Source organism: Nannospalax galili, unplaced genomic scaffold (genome assembly GCF_000622305.1).
Source record: "Nannospalax galili isolate Female #2095 unplaced genomic scaffold, S.galili_v1.0 scaffold752, whole genome shotgun sequence".
NCBI classification, from domain to species: Eukaryota; Metazoa; Chordata; class Mammalia; order Rodentia; family Spalacidae; genus Nannospalax; species Nannospalax galili.
In genome coordinates, this window is record NW_008333404.1 from 1120672 (window position 1) to 1137444 (window position 16773).

General features: G+C 45.0%; 1 protein-coding gene across 7 annotated transcripts in view; it reads left to right on the top strand.

The window, feature by feature from the left end:
* Positions 1 to 16773, top strand: part of Pi4kb (phosphatidylinositol 4-kinase beta) — a 35352-nt gene that overhangs the window by 5962 nt on the left and 12617 nt on the right. For 3 of the 7 annotated variants that reach the window (XM_008828234.3, XM_008828236.3, XM_017796939.2), the window contains exons 2-6: positions 3460 to 4396; positions 9349 to 9393; positions 13410 to 13637; positions 14824 to 15051; positions 16564 to 16673. In XM_008828234.3, the coding sequence (XP_008826456.1) occupies positions 3488 to 4396; positions 9349 to 9393; positions 13410 to 13637; positions 14824 to 15051; positions 16564 to 16673 (1520 nt within the window). In that variant the 5' untranslated portion in view covers positions 3460 to 3487. Of the gene's footprint in view, positions 1 to 688; positions 866 to 3459; positions 4397 to 9348; positions 9394 to 13409; positions 13638 to 14823; positions 15052 to 16563; positions 16674 to 16773 lie in introns of all 7 variants that reach the window. The other 4 variants (XM_008828235.3, XM_008828237.3, XM_029561172.1 and 1 more) reach the window with 3 other exon arrangements.

Genomic DNA, 16773 nt, shown 5'->3' on the forward strand with positions numbered 1-16773 from the left:
ATGTAAAAATGACTGAACTTCATTTCTCTTGAAAGTTTGGGGGATGGTTGTTTTTATTTTAATGATACTGGGGATCAAACCCAGGGCCTTGTACATGCTAGGCAAACCCTCCGTCTCTAAATGTATATCTTCAGTACCTCTTGAAAATTTTGTTTTGTTTTGTTTGTTTTTGTTTTTCTGGTCTTCTTTGAGACAGGGTCTCCCTGTAGCCCCAACTGACCTGGAACTCACTATGTAGACCAGGCTGTCCTTGAACTTAAAGAGCCACCTGCTGGGATTAAAAGTGTGTACCACCATGCCCAGCTTGTTTGTTTTTTGAGACAGACTGGACTTTGAACTTGCTATATAGTTTAGGATGACCTTGTCTTCCTGATCCTCCTTCTGCCTCCCAGGTGCTGGGATTACAGTCCTGTGTCACCATGCCCAAACCCCCTTGAAAAATGGACATTTTGGGAGCTTTGTGACTTAGAAATCTGTGAAATAGAAAAAAAGGGAAAGATGAACCAAGCATAGAGACATTGAGAAAAAGAGTTGTACACGGGATTGATTGAGACTGTTACATGAGTCTCTGAGCAGACCTAAAAGGTACCTGTTGGATTAAAGTGACCCACTGTTGAGAGTGCCTTACAAAGGTGTGGTAGGGAGCAATTAAAGCGTCTTTATTTAATTATTCTTATGCAATCCACAGTTGCGAGTAGAGACAGATCCACATAGGCAGCCATGCTGGTTCTACTGCTTAGAGGGCACTGCCTCATTTGGGGAGAAAATACAGTGAAAGAATTGCCACCTTCTTACCAAGACCAAGCCCAGGCTGCATCAGGGAAGTTCAGGGATGAACTTCTTGCTTGACAGAGTTGGGAGAAAGGTAAACTAAAGTAGACTTTTGTTGTTGCTGTTGATATCTGAGAACAGAAGAGTTTCCCATCAGTGTTTATGCAAAGCTTTAGTGCTGTGAGGCAGGGAACTGGACTATTTGATGGGCAGATGAAAGTAACCTTGCCATTTAACATTTCAGAGGTGAAGAAAGAAGCACTGGAAGAGAGGTATAGAAAACAGGACTTCTGAGGCTGGCGATGTAGCTTAGTTGATAGAGTACTTGCCTAACATGATGAAGCCCTGGATTCAATCCCTAGCACCATATAAACCAGGCATAGTGGTATACACCTCTAATCTTATCTTGGAAGCTAGAGACAGAAGGATAAGAAGTTTAAGATCATCCTCAGCTACATTGCGAGTTTAAGGCCAGCCTAGGCTACAGGAGACCCTGTCTAAAAAAAGAAAGAAAAATAAGACTTCCTGGAGAGAACACAGAATCTACATACTAAGCCCCTTTTTTACACCTACCTAAAGTGTAGACAACCAGGGTGATCAGAAGAAAAGATGATGCCACTAATACTTGGAAAGGACTTATATTCTAGCTCTACAAAAGTCTCTGCCTTCCTCTAAAGTGTATCTTAAAAATCCACTCTATTTGCATGTTTGGGAAGAGGCCTCTGAGTCCATGGATGGGTGTACCCAGATTCTGGAGCCAGGTTCATCTGACAGAATTTCCTCCTATTCTGGACTGATTCTCCTGATCTGGAACACTCTGAAATTCCTTCTGTTCTTTATTGACTCTCCTGATCTGGATTTGGTGAAACTCTGAAGGTTGCTCTTGGAGGGCAGTGGCTTTTGTCAACAGTGTTCTCTGACTGAATTTCCTTCCAAGAGCCCATTCAGAGAGTTCTTAGTTATGACTTCAGTGTGCTCCTGTTTTAGAGGTTATAGACCCAGGAGTCCTGATTTCTTTTTGCCTTTTTACAGCCTTCCAGTTCTTGGAATGTGTGTTTGAAGGTGGGAAAGTACCAGAGGACTGACATAAATTTTTTTAAGAGTCACAGATGACTAATCTAATTTGGGGCTGGAGAGATGGCTCAGTGGTTAAGAACACTAACTGTCCTTGCAGAAGACCCAGGTTCGAAGCCCAGTGCCCACATGGCAGCTAACAACTGTCCATAACTCCAGTTCCAGGGGATCCAACAGCTTGTTATGTCCTCTGTGAGCATTGCATGACACGGGTGCACTTACTTACATGTAGGTATAACACTCATACACATAAAATGAAAATAATAAATAAAATATTTTAAGAGTCACAAATAACTAATACAATTCACTTCTCTTATAAAATAATATTATATATGCACACTATTAACCTTTTAGATGATTAGGATTCAGCTAGCATTTATTGAGAACTATCATGTGCTAGGAACTGTACTAGATCCTTCTATCCACATGAATTTATTCTCTACAGCAGCAATGAGAAGTAAGTTTTTTTTTTTTCAGTTTGCAGTTAAGGAAACTGAAACAGAATACTCATGGCTTGTATAAGTTTGTGCATCTTGCAGAGCAAGAATTTTGAACCCCAGCCTTTTTGCCTCCAAATCAGGGTTCTTTCCACTGTACTTGAGCTCCACAGCACTGGAGAAAGGGTATGATGTCCTAGAGCCAGATAAGCAGAAAAGTAGTACAGCTTTTGCAGGGTTGCTGATGACTGAGCGTGGTTTCCCCTCAGTGAAAACTGTATGGTTTTTGTTGGCCCTTATTCCCTAGGAGCTTTGAGTCTAGAAGAGAAAGCAAGGAAGTATCTGTAACTAAAGCCTACAGAGGTAATCCCAATACTTGGCAGGCTGAGGAAGAAGGATTACTACAAATTTAAGGCCAGCCTAGGCTATAATGTAATACTCTGCCTCAAAAAACAGTAACAGGGGTTGGAGCGATGGCTCAGTGGTTAAGAGCATTGGCTGCTCTTGCAAAGGACCCGGTTTCAATTCCCAGCACCCACATGGCAGCTAACAACTGTCCGTAACTGCAGTCCCAGGGGATCGACAGCCTCTTCTGTCCTCTGCGGGCACTTACCTACATGCAGGCGATACAACCATACACATAAAATAAAAATAATAAATAAAATTTTTTAAAAGTTTAAAAAAAACAGTAACAACTTTGATACTAAATAAAAAGAGATGCACAAGACCTGTGTGTGAGGAAATATAAAGAGGAAAAGGAAAAATATTATAGACGGCATTTGAGGGGAAACACAGGAAGAATAAGAGAATAGACAAGTGTCTAAAGCGATGAAGACAAGAGTAAGATGTGAGCTACTTCCCAGTGTGCCTGAAGATTTTTAAGACTGTGAAGACATAACACATGTCAAGTAGCATTTTCTGTATACAAGCTGAGATTGAAGGAAGGTTAAGCTAAGTAGCTAAGTGCAGGAGCGAAGAGGAATGCAGCGATGGAAGTGGAGGTAGTGAAGGCAAATGTCCTGGTAGGACATGACTTTTTCCCTTACTTTGAAAGAATACAGGAAGAGAGGAGGAGGAGCCTAAGCAGGATTCATGGTGAAGGGGAGACCTGAGGATGACACGACTAACCACTGTGCGTATATCTCCCTTTCTGTTTTTTTTTCCTCCCTGCGTCTAGCTTGGAAGCTCAAAGTCTGGCTGTAGCCATGGGAGACATGGTAGTGGAGCCTGCCACCCTGAAGCCAACTTCTGAGCCCACTCCGAGCCCACTAGGGAATAACGGAGGCTCCTTGCTAAGTGTCATCACAGAGGGGATTGGGGAACTCTCAGTGATTGACCCTGAGGTAGCCCAGAAGGCCTGCCAGGAGGTTCTAGAGAAAGTCAAGCTTTTGCATGGAGGTGTAGCCATCTCTAACAGAGGCACCCCGCTGGAATTGGTCAATGGGGATGGTGTGGACAATGAGATCCGTTGCCTAGATGATCCCCCTGCCCAAATCAGGGAGGAAGAAGATGAGGTGGAGGCCACTGTGGCCTCAGGCACAGCCAAAGGAGCAAGAAGGCGACGACAGAACAACTCAGCCAAACAGTCTTGGCTCCTGAGACTGTTTGAGTCAAAACTATTTGACATCTCTATGGCCATTTCATACTTGTATAACTCCAAGGAGCCTGGGGTGCAAGCCTACATTGGCAACCGGCTCTTCTGCTTTCGCAATGAGGACGTGGACTTCTACTTGCCCCAGTTGCTTAATATGTATATCCACATGGATGAGGATGTGGGTGATGCCATTAAACCCTACATAGTCCACCGTTGCCGCCAGAGCATTAACTTTTCCCTCCAGTGTGCCCTGTTGCTTGGGGCCTACTCTTCAGACATGCACATTTCCACCCAACGACACTCTCGAGGGACCAAGTTGCGGAAGCTGATCCTCTCAGATGAGCTAAAGCCAGCTCACCGAAAGAGGGAACTGCCATCTTTGAGCCCAGCCCCCGACACAGGGCTGTCTCCCTCCAAAAGGACTCACCAGCGCTCTAAGTCAGATGCTACAGCCAGCATAAGTCTCAGCAACAACCTGAAACGTACAGCCAGCAACCCAAAAGTGGAGAATGAGGATGAGGTAAAGTTGGGGGGAGGGTCAGACAGGCAAGGGGTCATAGGGCTGCATGGAGACAGGCTGTCTTACATGGGTTACTCTGTTCTTTCTGTCCTTCCCTCTGTTTCATTTCCCTGATAAAAGCATGGAATGTTAGAATGGAAAAAGACCTTAGAATTCATGTATTCCAACTGCCTCGTTTTACAGAGGAAAAATCCAGGCACCTAAGGAGATAAAGTGACTTGCCTCAGGTCATTTGGCTATATTCTTGACTCTGTCCAGAGTTGCTTTCACTAAACTGCACAGTCATTCCACTAACTATACACTCAACTAAGAACTGTAACATAGACCCATTCCACCTGGCTTGAGACCTGGCATATCCGAGAACCTCGCAGCAGCCACCATAGGGAGGGAAAGGGAGCTGTGATCTTTTTGTGTGCTGGGAAGAGAGGATGCTAAATGGAATATTTGCTTCATTCTCTTGGCCATTCCTCATAATTCCTCACCCCCTAAAGGTCCTACTTTCATTAGCATAGGGTAAGGTTTATTCTCTTAACAATCAGGCCTCAACAGAATGTTCTGCCTTCCTGCCTTCATTTGAGATAAACACAAAGGGAAGAAAGGTAATCCTGGCAGAGTAAATCTAATGTCTAGTCAAGGTCCTGAAGCTGAGAAAAGGGCCCTCTGCAGCAGCTGGGGTAGCCAATGAACAATACAGAGCAGGGCGGAAATGAGCATATCAGTAGCTTAGAGACACTCTCCACTATACATCTGGATAGATAGTGGGGAAATTTGCCCAATGGACAACCAAGTTCAGTGACCTAGTGTCCCAGCCAGACAGTGGTGTCCCAGTCCTCATCTCTGATTCACCATTGGCAAGCTCCCATCCTGGCTGCCAGCCCAGCCTAGAAAAAAAAGGGATTAAAAAAACGAAGAATCTGCACTGTTGGAAAATGCATATGGCCATGGTCCTGGCATCTGCCTCTGCAGGGTATAAACCCACTCACATTTTTGATACAATGGAGTTTCTTTCAAGTAAAGGGAAGTCAGAGTGGTTAGGGAAGGGAAAAGCAGGAGGGAAGGGAAAATTCAGAGCCTGCTCTCCCTGAAAAATGTTTGTTTTGGTTGTGGTTGTGGTAGTAGTGGTTTTTCAGTTTTTGAGGCAGGGTCTCCTGGTAACCCCAGCTGGTCTGGCTCTTGCTGTGTAGACCAAGCTGGCCTCTCTGCCTTCCAAGTGCTGGGATCAAAAACATGCACCACTATACCTGGCCCTGGAAATGTATTTTATTATGATAATTTAATATAATAACGTTAAATGTGTCAACTTTTATTGACATATGACATATGCTGAGCATTATGCTAAATACTGGAAATTTAACCCTCACACTACCTCTAGCGGGTCTTATTTTACTTGTGAGGAAACTGGTGACTCTCAGACAGCTCATGTTCACAGCCATTCATCTGAGCAGCCTCGGGTAGTCCTCACTATCTCCTTCCCCCGACTCCCTATCCCAGCTGTCAGAGGCCATTGGAGAAGAATTGCCCAAGGATGTGGACTCTACACTTCCATCTACACACAAAGCCCAAACTATTCTGGGAACCAGCATGAACCATTTTTACTTCTGCTTGAGCTTGGCAGCAGTGTCCAAAGTCTTAGAAGGGAGGTTGTTGCAGAGCGAGAATCCTTCAGATTCTGATGGAACTAAGGTCATAAAGGGCTTGAGCGGTGCCTCATCTAAGATAAACCTGTGTTAGAATAAGTGTGAGCAAGCTGGGAGGGAATTCATCAGTGCTTCTTGTCTAGCTTGACTTTTCCCTACAGGGAAAGTCTACATCTTAGGACCAGAAAAGCAGAGACCTTAGGGTTTCTCTTACCCTGTGCTGGTCTGGGGTCCCTGTTCTATGCATTTAACTTCTCCAGGATTATGGATGACTGAGAGGCAGGTATTCTGAGTGTCTACATCTGCAGGGTGGGTTCTCTAGCTGCCATTCTTCCCAGCCTGGCTCCTCATTTTGGGTTACTAGATCTGGGAAAGGAAGAAGAGAACACTTGCCCAGGCCCTTCCAGGTTATCTGATGCTGGCAAAGTGAGACACTTGAATCCACTGTGGCTCCTCAGGAAATGTGATAGCAAAAAGAGAAATAGAGCATCAACATAAATATCACTAGGTTTCTAAGCATTAGAGACTTCAGCACAGGGGTCTGCCAATCCTTTTGGCATTTTGAAGATACGTCTACCAAAACGTTTTTGCCTGAGGGACCAAGGGAATTGGTTTTCCTTCTATTCTGCTTCCCTTGTCATGAACCATTCATTCACTAAAAAACTAGTCACTAGCCTTGTACAGTGTGCAAAGCTCTGTCCCAAAGACAACAAAGAATGGAGAACAGAGGATAAAATGCTGTTCTTAGTTCAGGAACTTGTAAGTTTAATATAAAAGTCCCAATAGCTAAAGAACAGGTCAATTTTGACTTTGGTGAAAAGTTGTTTCTGTAAATAGGAAATGTACACATACCATAGAGCTTTCTAAAGCCTGAGCAAGATAATCTAGAGAAGGAGGATTTCTAGGTGGGCCCTGACACTCTACACCCAGTCTCTGTTTTCCTTTTGGGTTCTGATAAATCCCATGTGTTTCCCATAGTGGAAGAGCTCCAAAGAGAGTGAGGTGGGGCCCGAGGGAAGAGCCAAGGCTGCTTTCTGCCTGGAATTTCCCTACAAAGCTTTCTCCTGGCCAGCTTTCACAGAAAGCTGTGAGAGACCATTATACTCCCTACAGAGGGCTCTAGCATTGATTTCTCCCAACTCCTGTCACCCCACCCCCAAACCCACCCTTTCAAAGTGGTTCTGATCAGCCTTCCTCAGGAACTGTTCAGGCAGTTTTCCTTCCTATTTGTAGCCAAATGATAAATATTTTGGCATAGAGTGGGCACAGGGATTAGGGAGTGATTTAGGTACCACCCCCATACCCACACTGCCCTACATAATGACACTCCAAATAGATCAGCTTTGTCTTTCCAGGACTACAACCTTTGTACAGAGAAATCTGCTGCATGTCACACTGGAAGCCGAGTAGGGCTTCCAGCCTGATAGGGTGTGATGTCAGCTCTTAGTCTCAGTTTTACTCTGGAGCTGACTCAGTTCAAATGACTCAGGCTTAAGAGAGTAGGAGGAAAGGAGCAGATCATGACAGTCTCCCTCCTGCCACAGCCCTTAATGAGTCACCTGAACCTGTCTGTGAGAGGATTAGCTGGAACCAATGTCCTGCCTGCTATTTGTCCCCAACTAGCTTAAGTGTAGAAAGTGAACCACTGGATTATAGTAGATTCTGTCATCCTCACTGCCTCAATTTTCCTTCCCACTTCTACCCAAAGCAGAAGAGTTGTGGCCTTAGGGGATCATTTCCAAGTGTGGCTTCTTCCTCCAAGTGCTGTCTGCCTACATTCTTAAAAGATAACTCAAATGTAGTATATCCAGCTAGAACAAAACTTAACAGTAGACCTGAATTAGGCCGATGCTTAAAATGCTGGTAGTAGAGCAGAAGAACAGTGCCCACTGCCTTCTTGGTGCTGAGAGCTCTGAGGACTGGGCCTCTAAATCCAGCCCCCTCCCCTCCTGCCTTTACACACAATCTGTTCCTGCTGCCTGCCCTGGTAGACTAGCGGACAGAACCCAGGACAGCCACATGTATACATGAGTGCTGCTGCTCCACAGCTACTAAAATGAGCTGTTCCTTGCTTTGTTCACAGATATTGGTTAAACACAGGAGAAGGATGATGGGTTTTGTTTTGTTTTGTTTTGTTTTGAAACAGGGTCTCTTGTAACCACAGCTGGCCTGGAACTTACCATGTAGACCAGGTTGGCCTTGAACTCACAAAAATCCGCCTACCTCTGCCTCCCAGAGTGCTGGGATTAAAAGTATGCATCATTGCACCTGGCAATGTTTATTTTTTAATTTTTTTGTTTGTTTTCTGATAAAAAGCTCTTACTGTGTAGCCCAGGCTAGCCTTGCAGTCTTGATCCTTCTGCCTTGGCCCCCCAAGTACTGAAATTATAGGCACACACTACCATGCTCAGCTGGGGTGATGCATAGATTATTCTCTTGGGCTGGTACTGGAACTGTTAGTACCCTGCTAATCCATTTTCTCAGATGGATTTAGCTAGGATCTAACTGTCCCAACTTCATTCAAAAATTTGTAATATATTCAGTGTCATTCAAAATAGGCTGATAGCCCAAAGAGGTTTGATAGACACGAAAGTGGATTACATGGGTCTGGGATGCCCTTTGTCACACAATTTCGAAGTTAGGATTAGGCTTCCCAGGATGATCATAAGTCTGACTAGAGGGGAGGTATATACACCTGGCACTGAAATTAGCTCTTGCTGAGCTTTCCAAGAAGCTAGAGGAACACAGATATTCTAGTATATGAGTCATATGGTTTGTTAAAATCCAGTCTCGAGCATGGTGGCGCATGCCTTTAATCCCAGCACTTGGGAGGCAGAGGCAGGCGGATCTGCATAGCAAGTTCCAGGACAGCTGGACCAAAAGAAAAAAAAAAAAAAAATCCAGTCTCTCTGTGGTTGTCCCCATGGAGAAAGGAGTTGGTTGGAAGCATGTGAGTAGATGATATGAAAGAACAGCTAAGCTGGGCAGTTACTGTTCTAGAGACCCAGCTTTAGGATTTTGTCCGAAAAGGAAGATTCATTCAGGCAAGAATAAAAGATAAAGTGAAAAACAGAAGCTGCTTGGCTTTTGGCTCTTCTGCCCTCAAGGTCAGCTGGCCTTCCAACACTCCACAAATGTCTTGAATCTGGGCAGGCGACTTTTCTGGGTTGACTGTCTCACTAAAGCAGAAAGTAGAGCTACACAAGAGAAGCAGTTACGATCCAAATTGGAGCTAAATTCTTTGCCTTTGTCTTTCTCCCTTCCCTCCCTGCCCCTTTTTCCCCTTCTTCTCCTTGCCCTCTGGCCCTTTCCCAGGAGCTCTCCTCCAGCACCGAGAGTTTTGATAATTCATTCACTTCCGTAAGTGGGGCCAGGCTGGGACTGGGTGGCAGGCTCCCCACATGGCCACATTTCCTCTCCGTCCCATGTCTTACGTGATTAAGCAAAGGCCCCTTTAATTCCTGGTAGATTAACATCTCCCTTCTAGGCTTCCCAGACCTGGAGGATTCCCCCAGAGCTTTGCCACCAGTACCCTTAGCCCAGGCCCAGACAAGCTGAGTTGATCCTTCTCTCTAAGACAGCTGGGATATTATTGTGCTGCTTAGGCCTAGCTCCTAGGTCTCTGGAGCAAACAGCTGGGAGAGAGGTAGAGTTTAATCCTGGATTACAGACAAACGTTGGTTGGCAGAAACCCCCAGGATCCCATTTCTCCTACGCAGAACCCTTTCCCTGTGGCTTCTACCATCAGCCCGTCAAATATTTATTCAATCTTCTAAATCTTAGACCCTGTGCTGGCTGAATCAACTCCAAAAACAAAGAGGACTTGGCCTGAGGGATAGTTTTACCTTCCGACAACTGGTTTTCCTTTTTAACTTCATTTCTTCCAGGTCTGGGTTCTTCCCTTTTCCCAGTTTACTGCCCAGAATATCCCTTAATCCCCATTCTCCTTTCTTATTCCCTCTGGACTAACCCTGACCCTCCAGTCATACAGGGTCTTGGACCTTGTTCCTGGGCAAAGACGTGAGAGGAAATGTTGGACCCTCTGGTATTGGATGATTAATTTTTTTTTTTTACATTTTAATTTTATTTACCCAATCTGTTTTCTATTTTCTGTGCTGATCCCCTTTTAATCAGTCATGATTCCTGTTTCCCCCCGCCATGTGGCAGAGCCTCATTTTGGAGGCCTGGAGTCACATATTTAGTGTCCAGATTACTTAGGAGTCCACAACTGAAATGCTGATTGGAAGATGGAAGATGGAAAAAATATGACTATAAATTGGTTGGAGTGGAGGGTCCATGGCATGGCAACCATTTGCCACCTGAATGAAAGGATTCAGGGATCAAGATGGAGGCATGAGTCTTCAAATTTATTTCCCCCTCTTTCTCCTCTCTCCCTTCTTCCCCCTCCCTCCCATCTCAGGAACAGAGCCCAGGGCTTTATTCTTTCTTGCTATGCTTAGGACCCCAGGATATTTCCAGGAATCTTAGAAGTCCAGTTCTGTTTTCTTTTACTCTTTTCAACCCTATCCCTAAAGCATTCCTGACTGATTCTAACACCTTCACTACTTTGTGGTGCTCTAAGCCAGCCCACCTCCTCCCATCATGGAGTAGCGGCTAAGAGGTTCCTTTGCACCTTGACTCTGTCCCACTTGTACAAGTTGACATGGTTCTGCCCAGTTCTCAAAAGAAGCTTCTGGATGGGGGGAAATTTTTAAAAGCCGCACCCCTAGATGGAGAGCTACAGGTAGTGGCTGCTCAGGAAGAAAGACTCACTTTTCTCAGGGAAGAGCCCCTTGATACATTTACCAATCCTAACTGATCAGCCCTAAAACAAGTACATAATGGGCAACACTAATTAGATAAATGAATGAGTGGGTGAGTGGGTGAGTGGGAAAAATGTATGTATATGTAACAATAATTATAGGAGAAGAGGTCATGAATTCAAGAGGGGTAGAAGGTGAAAAGGGAGGGGTGAAAATTATGTAAATAGAGTATACTCACGTATGAATTTTTTTTTTTTTTTTGGTCTTTTTGAGACAAGGTCTCTCTATAGCCCCAGCTGTCCTGGAACTCACTGTGTAGACCAGGCTGGCCTTGAACTCACAGAGATCCACCTGCCTCTGCCTCTGGAGTGCTGGGATTAAAGGCATACACCACCACACGCAGCTTTTGAATAAAGTTTTTTTAAAAATCTCAAAAAAAGGGAGCTGGAGAGATGGCTCAGCAGCTAAGAGTCCTGACTGCTCTTGCAGAGGACCTGGGTTCAATTCCCAGCACCCACATGGCGGCTATGAACCATCCTTAACTCCAGTTCCAGGGGAATCCGAAGCCCTCTTCTGACCTCCACGGCATTGCATGACATGGGTGCACTCACATACATGCAGGCAATACACTCATACACATAAAAATAATAAACAAAATGTTTTTTTAAAAATCTCAAAAATGAAAAATAATGAAGCCTTTTTTTTTTTCAATATGAGGAAGTGAGGGTAGAAATAAGCCAGGGCCCAGCACTTGGGAAGTAGAGGCAAGCAAATCTCTGTGAGTTCAAGACCAGCCTGGTCTATATAGAAAATTCCAGGCCAACCAGGGCTACATAGTGAGACCCTGTCACAAAAGAAAGAAAGAAGGAAGGAAAATGATATCCTATATAGCTGAGGAGAGATGGGATAGGGAGTTGAGTGGTTGCTTTTTTTGTTTTGTTTTGATTTTAATATTTTATGTGTATGAATGTCGGCATGTATATGTGTATACACACACACACAATGTGTTTGCTGGTCCCCACAGAAGTTAGAGAGGGTGTCTGATCCCCTCCACTCTGGAGTTACAGTTGGTTTTGAGCCACCCATGTGGGTGCTAGAGACCCAACCCCGATCCCCTGCAGAGTAGCAAGTGCTCTTAACTGCTGAGCTGTCTCTCCAGCCCCTTTTGTTTTGAGACCATATCTTGATACATATTTCTGGCTGACCTGGTATTCAGGTAGTCCAGGCTGGCCTCAAATTTGTGGCAGTCCTCCTGCCACAGCCTCCCAGCTTCTAGAATGTGTGTCACCATGCCCAGCATTTGTTTTGCTTGGGTTTGTTGTTTTCTGTAGGGTGTGTGTGTTTTATTTTGAGACAGGGTCTCCCTGTAGCCCCAGCTGGCCTGGAACTCACTGTATAAGCCAGACTGACCTCAGTCTCAAGAGATCCACCGACCTCTGCCTCCTGAGTGCTGGGATTAAGGATGTGTACCACCACACTTGGCTGTTTTGGTTTTTTTGAGTCAGACCTTTGCTAGACATCATAGGCTATCCTTGAACTTACTGCGTAGTTCAGGATGGCCTCAAACTTGAACATGTAATCTTCTTGCTTTAACCTCCAAGATGCTGGGGTTATAGGCTTGTATCATCCAATCCAGCTTGATGGTAATCTTGTTTTAACGTTTTAATGCCCCTTGTGACAGTATGATTGAGGCTAAAAGTGGAGGCCTTTCTCATGATAGCTGAGCCCATCTTATCCCTCAACTCTACCTTACTTCCCAGACTGTCTTTGCTCTTTCTGGGAATAGCTAAAGTACCTGGTATGAGGAACCAAGCTTACCACAGAAAATTGATATGGGGAGCCTAGTCTCTGAGGCAGGAGAAGAGGACCCAAGGAAGAATTGCTAGAGATGGATGTTCAAAAGGGCCACAGAGGCTAACAGGAGCTATTGCTTTCTCCATCCATCTACCTATACCTCCTTCCATCTGCCTTTTCTTTTCCCATGGATTGCGCCCTCATTAATGCAATTTGCTCATCCTCTTCTCATCCCCTGCATGTACATTGATCCCTTGTAAGAAAATGTGGGGTGGATGGGGTGGAAGGGTGTGTGTACCACAAAGAACAATAGAAGTTTTGAGGTGAAGAGCATCTTCCTTCTTTGAAAGGGAAAATACTGATTTGAACTCCCTTGTAGCCCCTGGTAGAGCCTGTCAGCAGAGCTCCAGCCTAACGACCTAGGTGGGGAAGGGGATAGCTGAGTTACAAGAGGAGTAAAGCACTTCAGGTGTAAGTGGGTTTTCTCTGGGGTCCGGACTGACCTTTCTAGGTATTCAGTTGCCTGTCCTAAAGACAGTCTTTGAGGAACTCAAGTCCAAGAAAAAAGCGTTCAGTAATCTGGACTCAGGGCCATCTTGAATCCCCAAGATATCACCTGCAGAGAAGGAATATGTTAGTTCTCAGTCCAAGCTGAGAGAAGTAGGGTGGAAACTTCTCCCATGGCCAAAGGTAGCTCTTTTCCTAGGGTTCCTCAGATACTGGGAGCCTTGGTCTAGCTGGTCAGAAATAAATGAGGGGGATGGGCCACTTTTTTCAATGACTTCTTACCATCTTTTGTTTCATCCCAATCCCCTGTAGCCTGTCCGACTGGCCCCTGAGCGAGAATTCATCAAGTCCCTGATGGCAATTGGCAAACGGCTGGCCACACTCCCCACCAAAGAGCAGAAAACACAGAGGCTGATCTCAGAGCTCTCCCTGCTCAACCATAAGCTCCCTGCCCGAGTCTGGCTGCCCACTGCTGGCTTTGACCACCATGTGGTCCGCGTGCCCCACACACAGGCTGTTGTCCTCAATTCCAAGGACAAGGTAGGTGGGCTCTGGCCCAAACGCTGCCCCTGATCTGACTGCATTCCTATGATTTCCCAGGGTCTGTCCCCTACCAACGTGCTAGATACCCTTCATAGTTCATGGTGCATGTGTCAACTGTGACTACCTCATCGCTGTTATGATGTTGAAAATTGAAAACACTTCAGCCTCTCTTCTTGGGCTTTGCTTGTCTGAACCACAGAGGCCTAATCATTTTGGCTAACCTCTTGCCAGATCTGAAGAGAGCTGCTCTCAACTCACTCCTTATACTCCTTTTGGTAGCTTTTCAGCCCTTATGGAACTCCCAGGCTATCCACATACAACCACCATAAGGGTAGATATTTTTTTTCCCTAGGATTAGCTGCATTTGTCTGCTGACTGGAATGACTACTCATGATTCAGATTCTTCTTTCAAAGGAAGTATTGAAGATTAGAATTCTCCTTGGGACAGTAATGAGCTTTGTCCAGTCTTTTTGTCCGCAGTATTTCCTGGGCCCCATCTAGGAATAAACCCATAGAGGCTCCTTGACCTCTCTTTAAAGCTGTAATTGACAGTTGGAAGAGTTTTGCCCAACTGCACTATGCATTTTGAAGCCCCACTGATATACTTGAAGACTTATGCATTTTTCATCCAAATTTTTTATTTTATTTTATTTTATTTTATTATTTATTTTGGTCTTTTTGAGACAGAGTCTCCCTGTAGCCCCAGCTGTCCTGGAACTCTCTATGTAGACGAGGCTGGTCTTGAACTCACAGAGATCTGCCTGCCTCTGCCTCCCGAGTGCTGGGATTAAAGGCATGCGCCACCATGCCCAGCTTTTATTTTATTTTTTTTTAATTTTATTTTTTGGTCTTTTTGAGACAGGATCTCCCTGTAGCCCTAGCTGGCCTGGAACTCGCTATGTAGACCAGGCTGGCCTTGAACTCACAGAGATATGCCTGCCCTCTGCCTCCTGAGTGCTAGAATTTAAAGTGTGCACTACCACCCCCAGCCATCCAAATTTTTTATATAGGTGATACAATAAGTTCCTATCCTAAATATGTTGTTTATAATAATACTATAATAAAAATATGTAACAATAATGACAGATGAGGGTTAGAGCAGGAAGAACTGTGTTATGGAATTGAGATTTGGGAGCTAGAAGGGTGAATAAGTGGCAAATACTATTCTCACTCTCTCCACCAGGCTCCCTACCTGATCTATGTGGAAGTTCTTGAATGTGAAAACTTCGACACTACTAGTGTCCCTGCCCGGATTCCTGAGAACCGAATTCGGAGCACACGGTCGGTAGAGAACCTGCCTGAATGTGGTATCACCCATGAGCAGCGGGCTGGCAGCTTCAGCACTGTACCCAATTATGACAATGATGATGAAGCCTGGTCGGTGGATGACATAGGCGAGCTGCAGGTGGAGGTGAGGGAGCTCCAAGGAGGTAATGCTGGGGCACAGCACTTGTTCTCTAGGAGCTTTTGAGACATTAGAGACAATACACCCCCTAGCAGAGGGAGACAAGTACCCAGATGAATGGTTAGGTAGTGAGGGGTATGAGAGGGTAAAGCAGCTGGTGCAGAATGGATTTAAGTGGAGCTCATTCTGCAGAAGGAATTCAGATTAAATGTAAGGAGGCACATCTAGACCTAGGGGAATAAGGGAACTTTAATGAGATATTTATTGAACACCTGCTATATAAAGTTGATTTAGGACCCCAGAGACTGACAAGTCATGCATTCATTCAATAAATATTTATAGCTGGGTGTAGTGGCTCACTCCTATAATCCGAGCACTTGAAATGTGAAAGCAAAAGCAGGAAGATCAAGGGTTCAAGACCAGCCTCAGCTACATAGAGAATGAGGCCAATCTGTGCTACATGAGACCCTATCTCCAAAACCTAAAAAGGAAAACAGTACTTATGGAGAGTCTTCTATGTTCCACACCTGAGTACTATATGCTAGTGAGCAAGATTTGGACTATACCTGCAAAGAATTTATGGCCTAACAGAGAGAATCAGATCAGTAAGCTGGTAGTCAGAGGTATGATCTGGGTTGTGGTGGAAAGGATGGAGCACTATGGGAAGTACCCAGTGGTGGAGATAGTGCTTACTCCAAACTTGGAGTAGGAGTGTGAAAAGATTTCCTGGAGGAAATATTCTCTCGGCTTGAGGCCTGAAGCATGGTAGGAATTAGCTGGACAAAGAGTATTCAGGCAGAGGAATGTGTACAAGGACTAGAAGAGACAAGAGAGTTTGGTCCAGGGTAGGAACCGAAAGAAATTTGTATGCTATGGATATGTGGGTGTGTGGTGAGAAACTGAAGAATAAGGCTGGAGAAGTGGGCATGGGCCAGGTTATAGGAAGGATCCTGTCGGCTGTGGGAGGAAACTCAAGCTTTATTCTGGGGTTAATAGGAAGCCAGGCAGGGCAGGATTTTAGGTAGGGGCATTCCATGACAAAGACAGATCTTTGTATGTTTTTATGGTCCAGTTAAGATTAGACATAAACACTTAGGAAGAAAAATGAAGGTGCAAGTCATTGTGATTGTGCACTAGAGGACAAATGGAGCTGACAAGAGTGCTTTGATATAAAGGAAGGAGAAAGGAGTTTCTTGGGGTCTGGTAAAATATTTTGTACTTAGCCAGGTGTGGTGGCGATGCCTTTAGTCCCAGCAGAGGCAGGTGGATCTCTGTGAGTTCAAGGCTAGCCTGGTCTACATAGTAAGTTCCAGGCCAGCTGGGGCTTCAGAGAGACCCTGTCTCAAAAAGACAAAAAAAAAAAAAATTGTGATGTTTCATAAGGTTTAGATGTAAAAAAAAAAAATTGTAGTTAAAAGTGAGTGGTGAGCAAACATGCTGTGGAGGGGGCAAGTGATCGGGGGTAAGAGGGAGATCTGTGCTTAGCACCTCTGACCAGCACTCCCCTGCTCTCCCCAGCTCCCTGAAGTGCACACCAACAGCTGTGACAACATCTCTCAGTTCTCCGTGGACAGCATCACCAGCCAGGAGAGCAAGGAGCCTGTGTTCATTGCAGCAGGGGACATCCGGTATGGCCACATCACACTGCCCCACATTTCCATCCCTTTGCTGACATTGCTTGGACTACTGCAGAAAGAAATTAAATTTTAAGAGGGTACCAAAAAGACA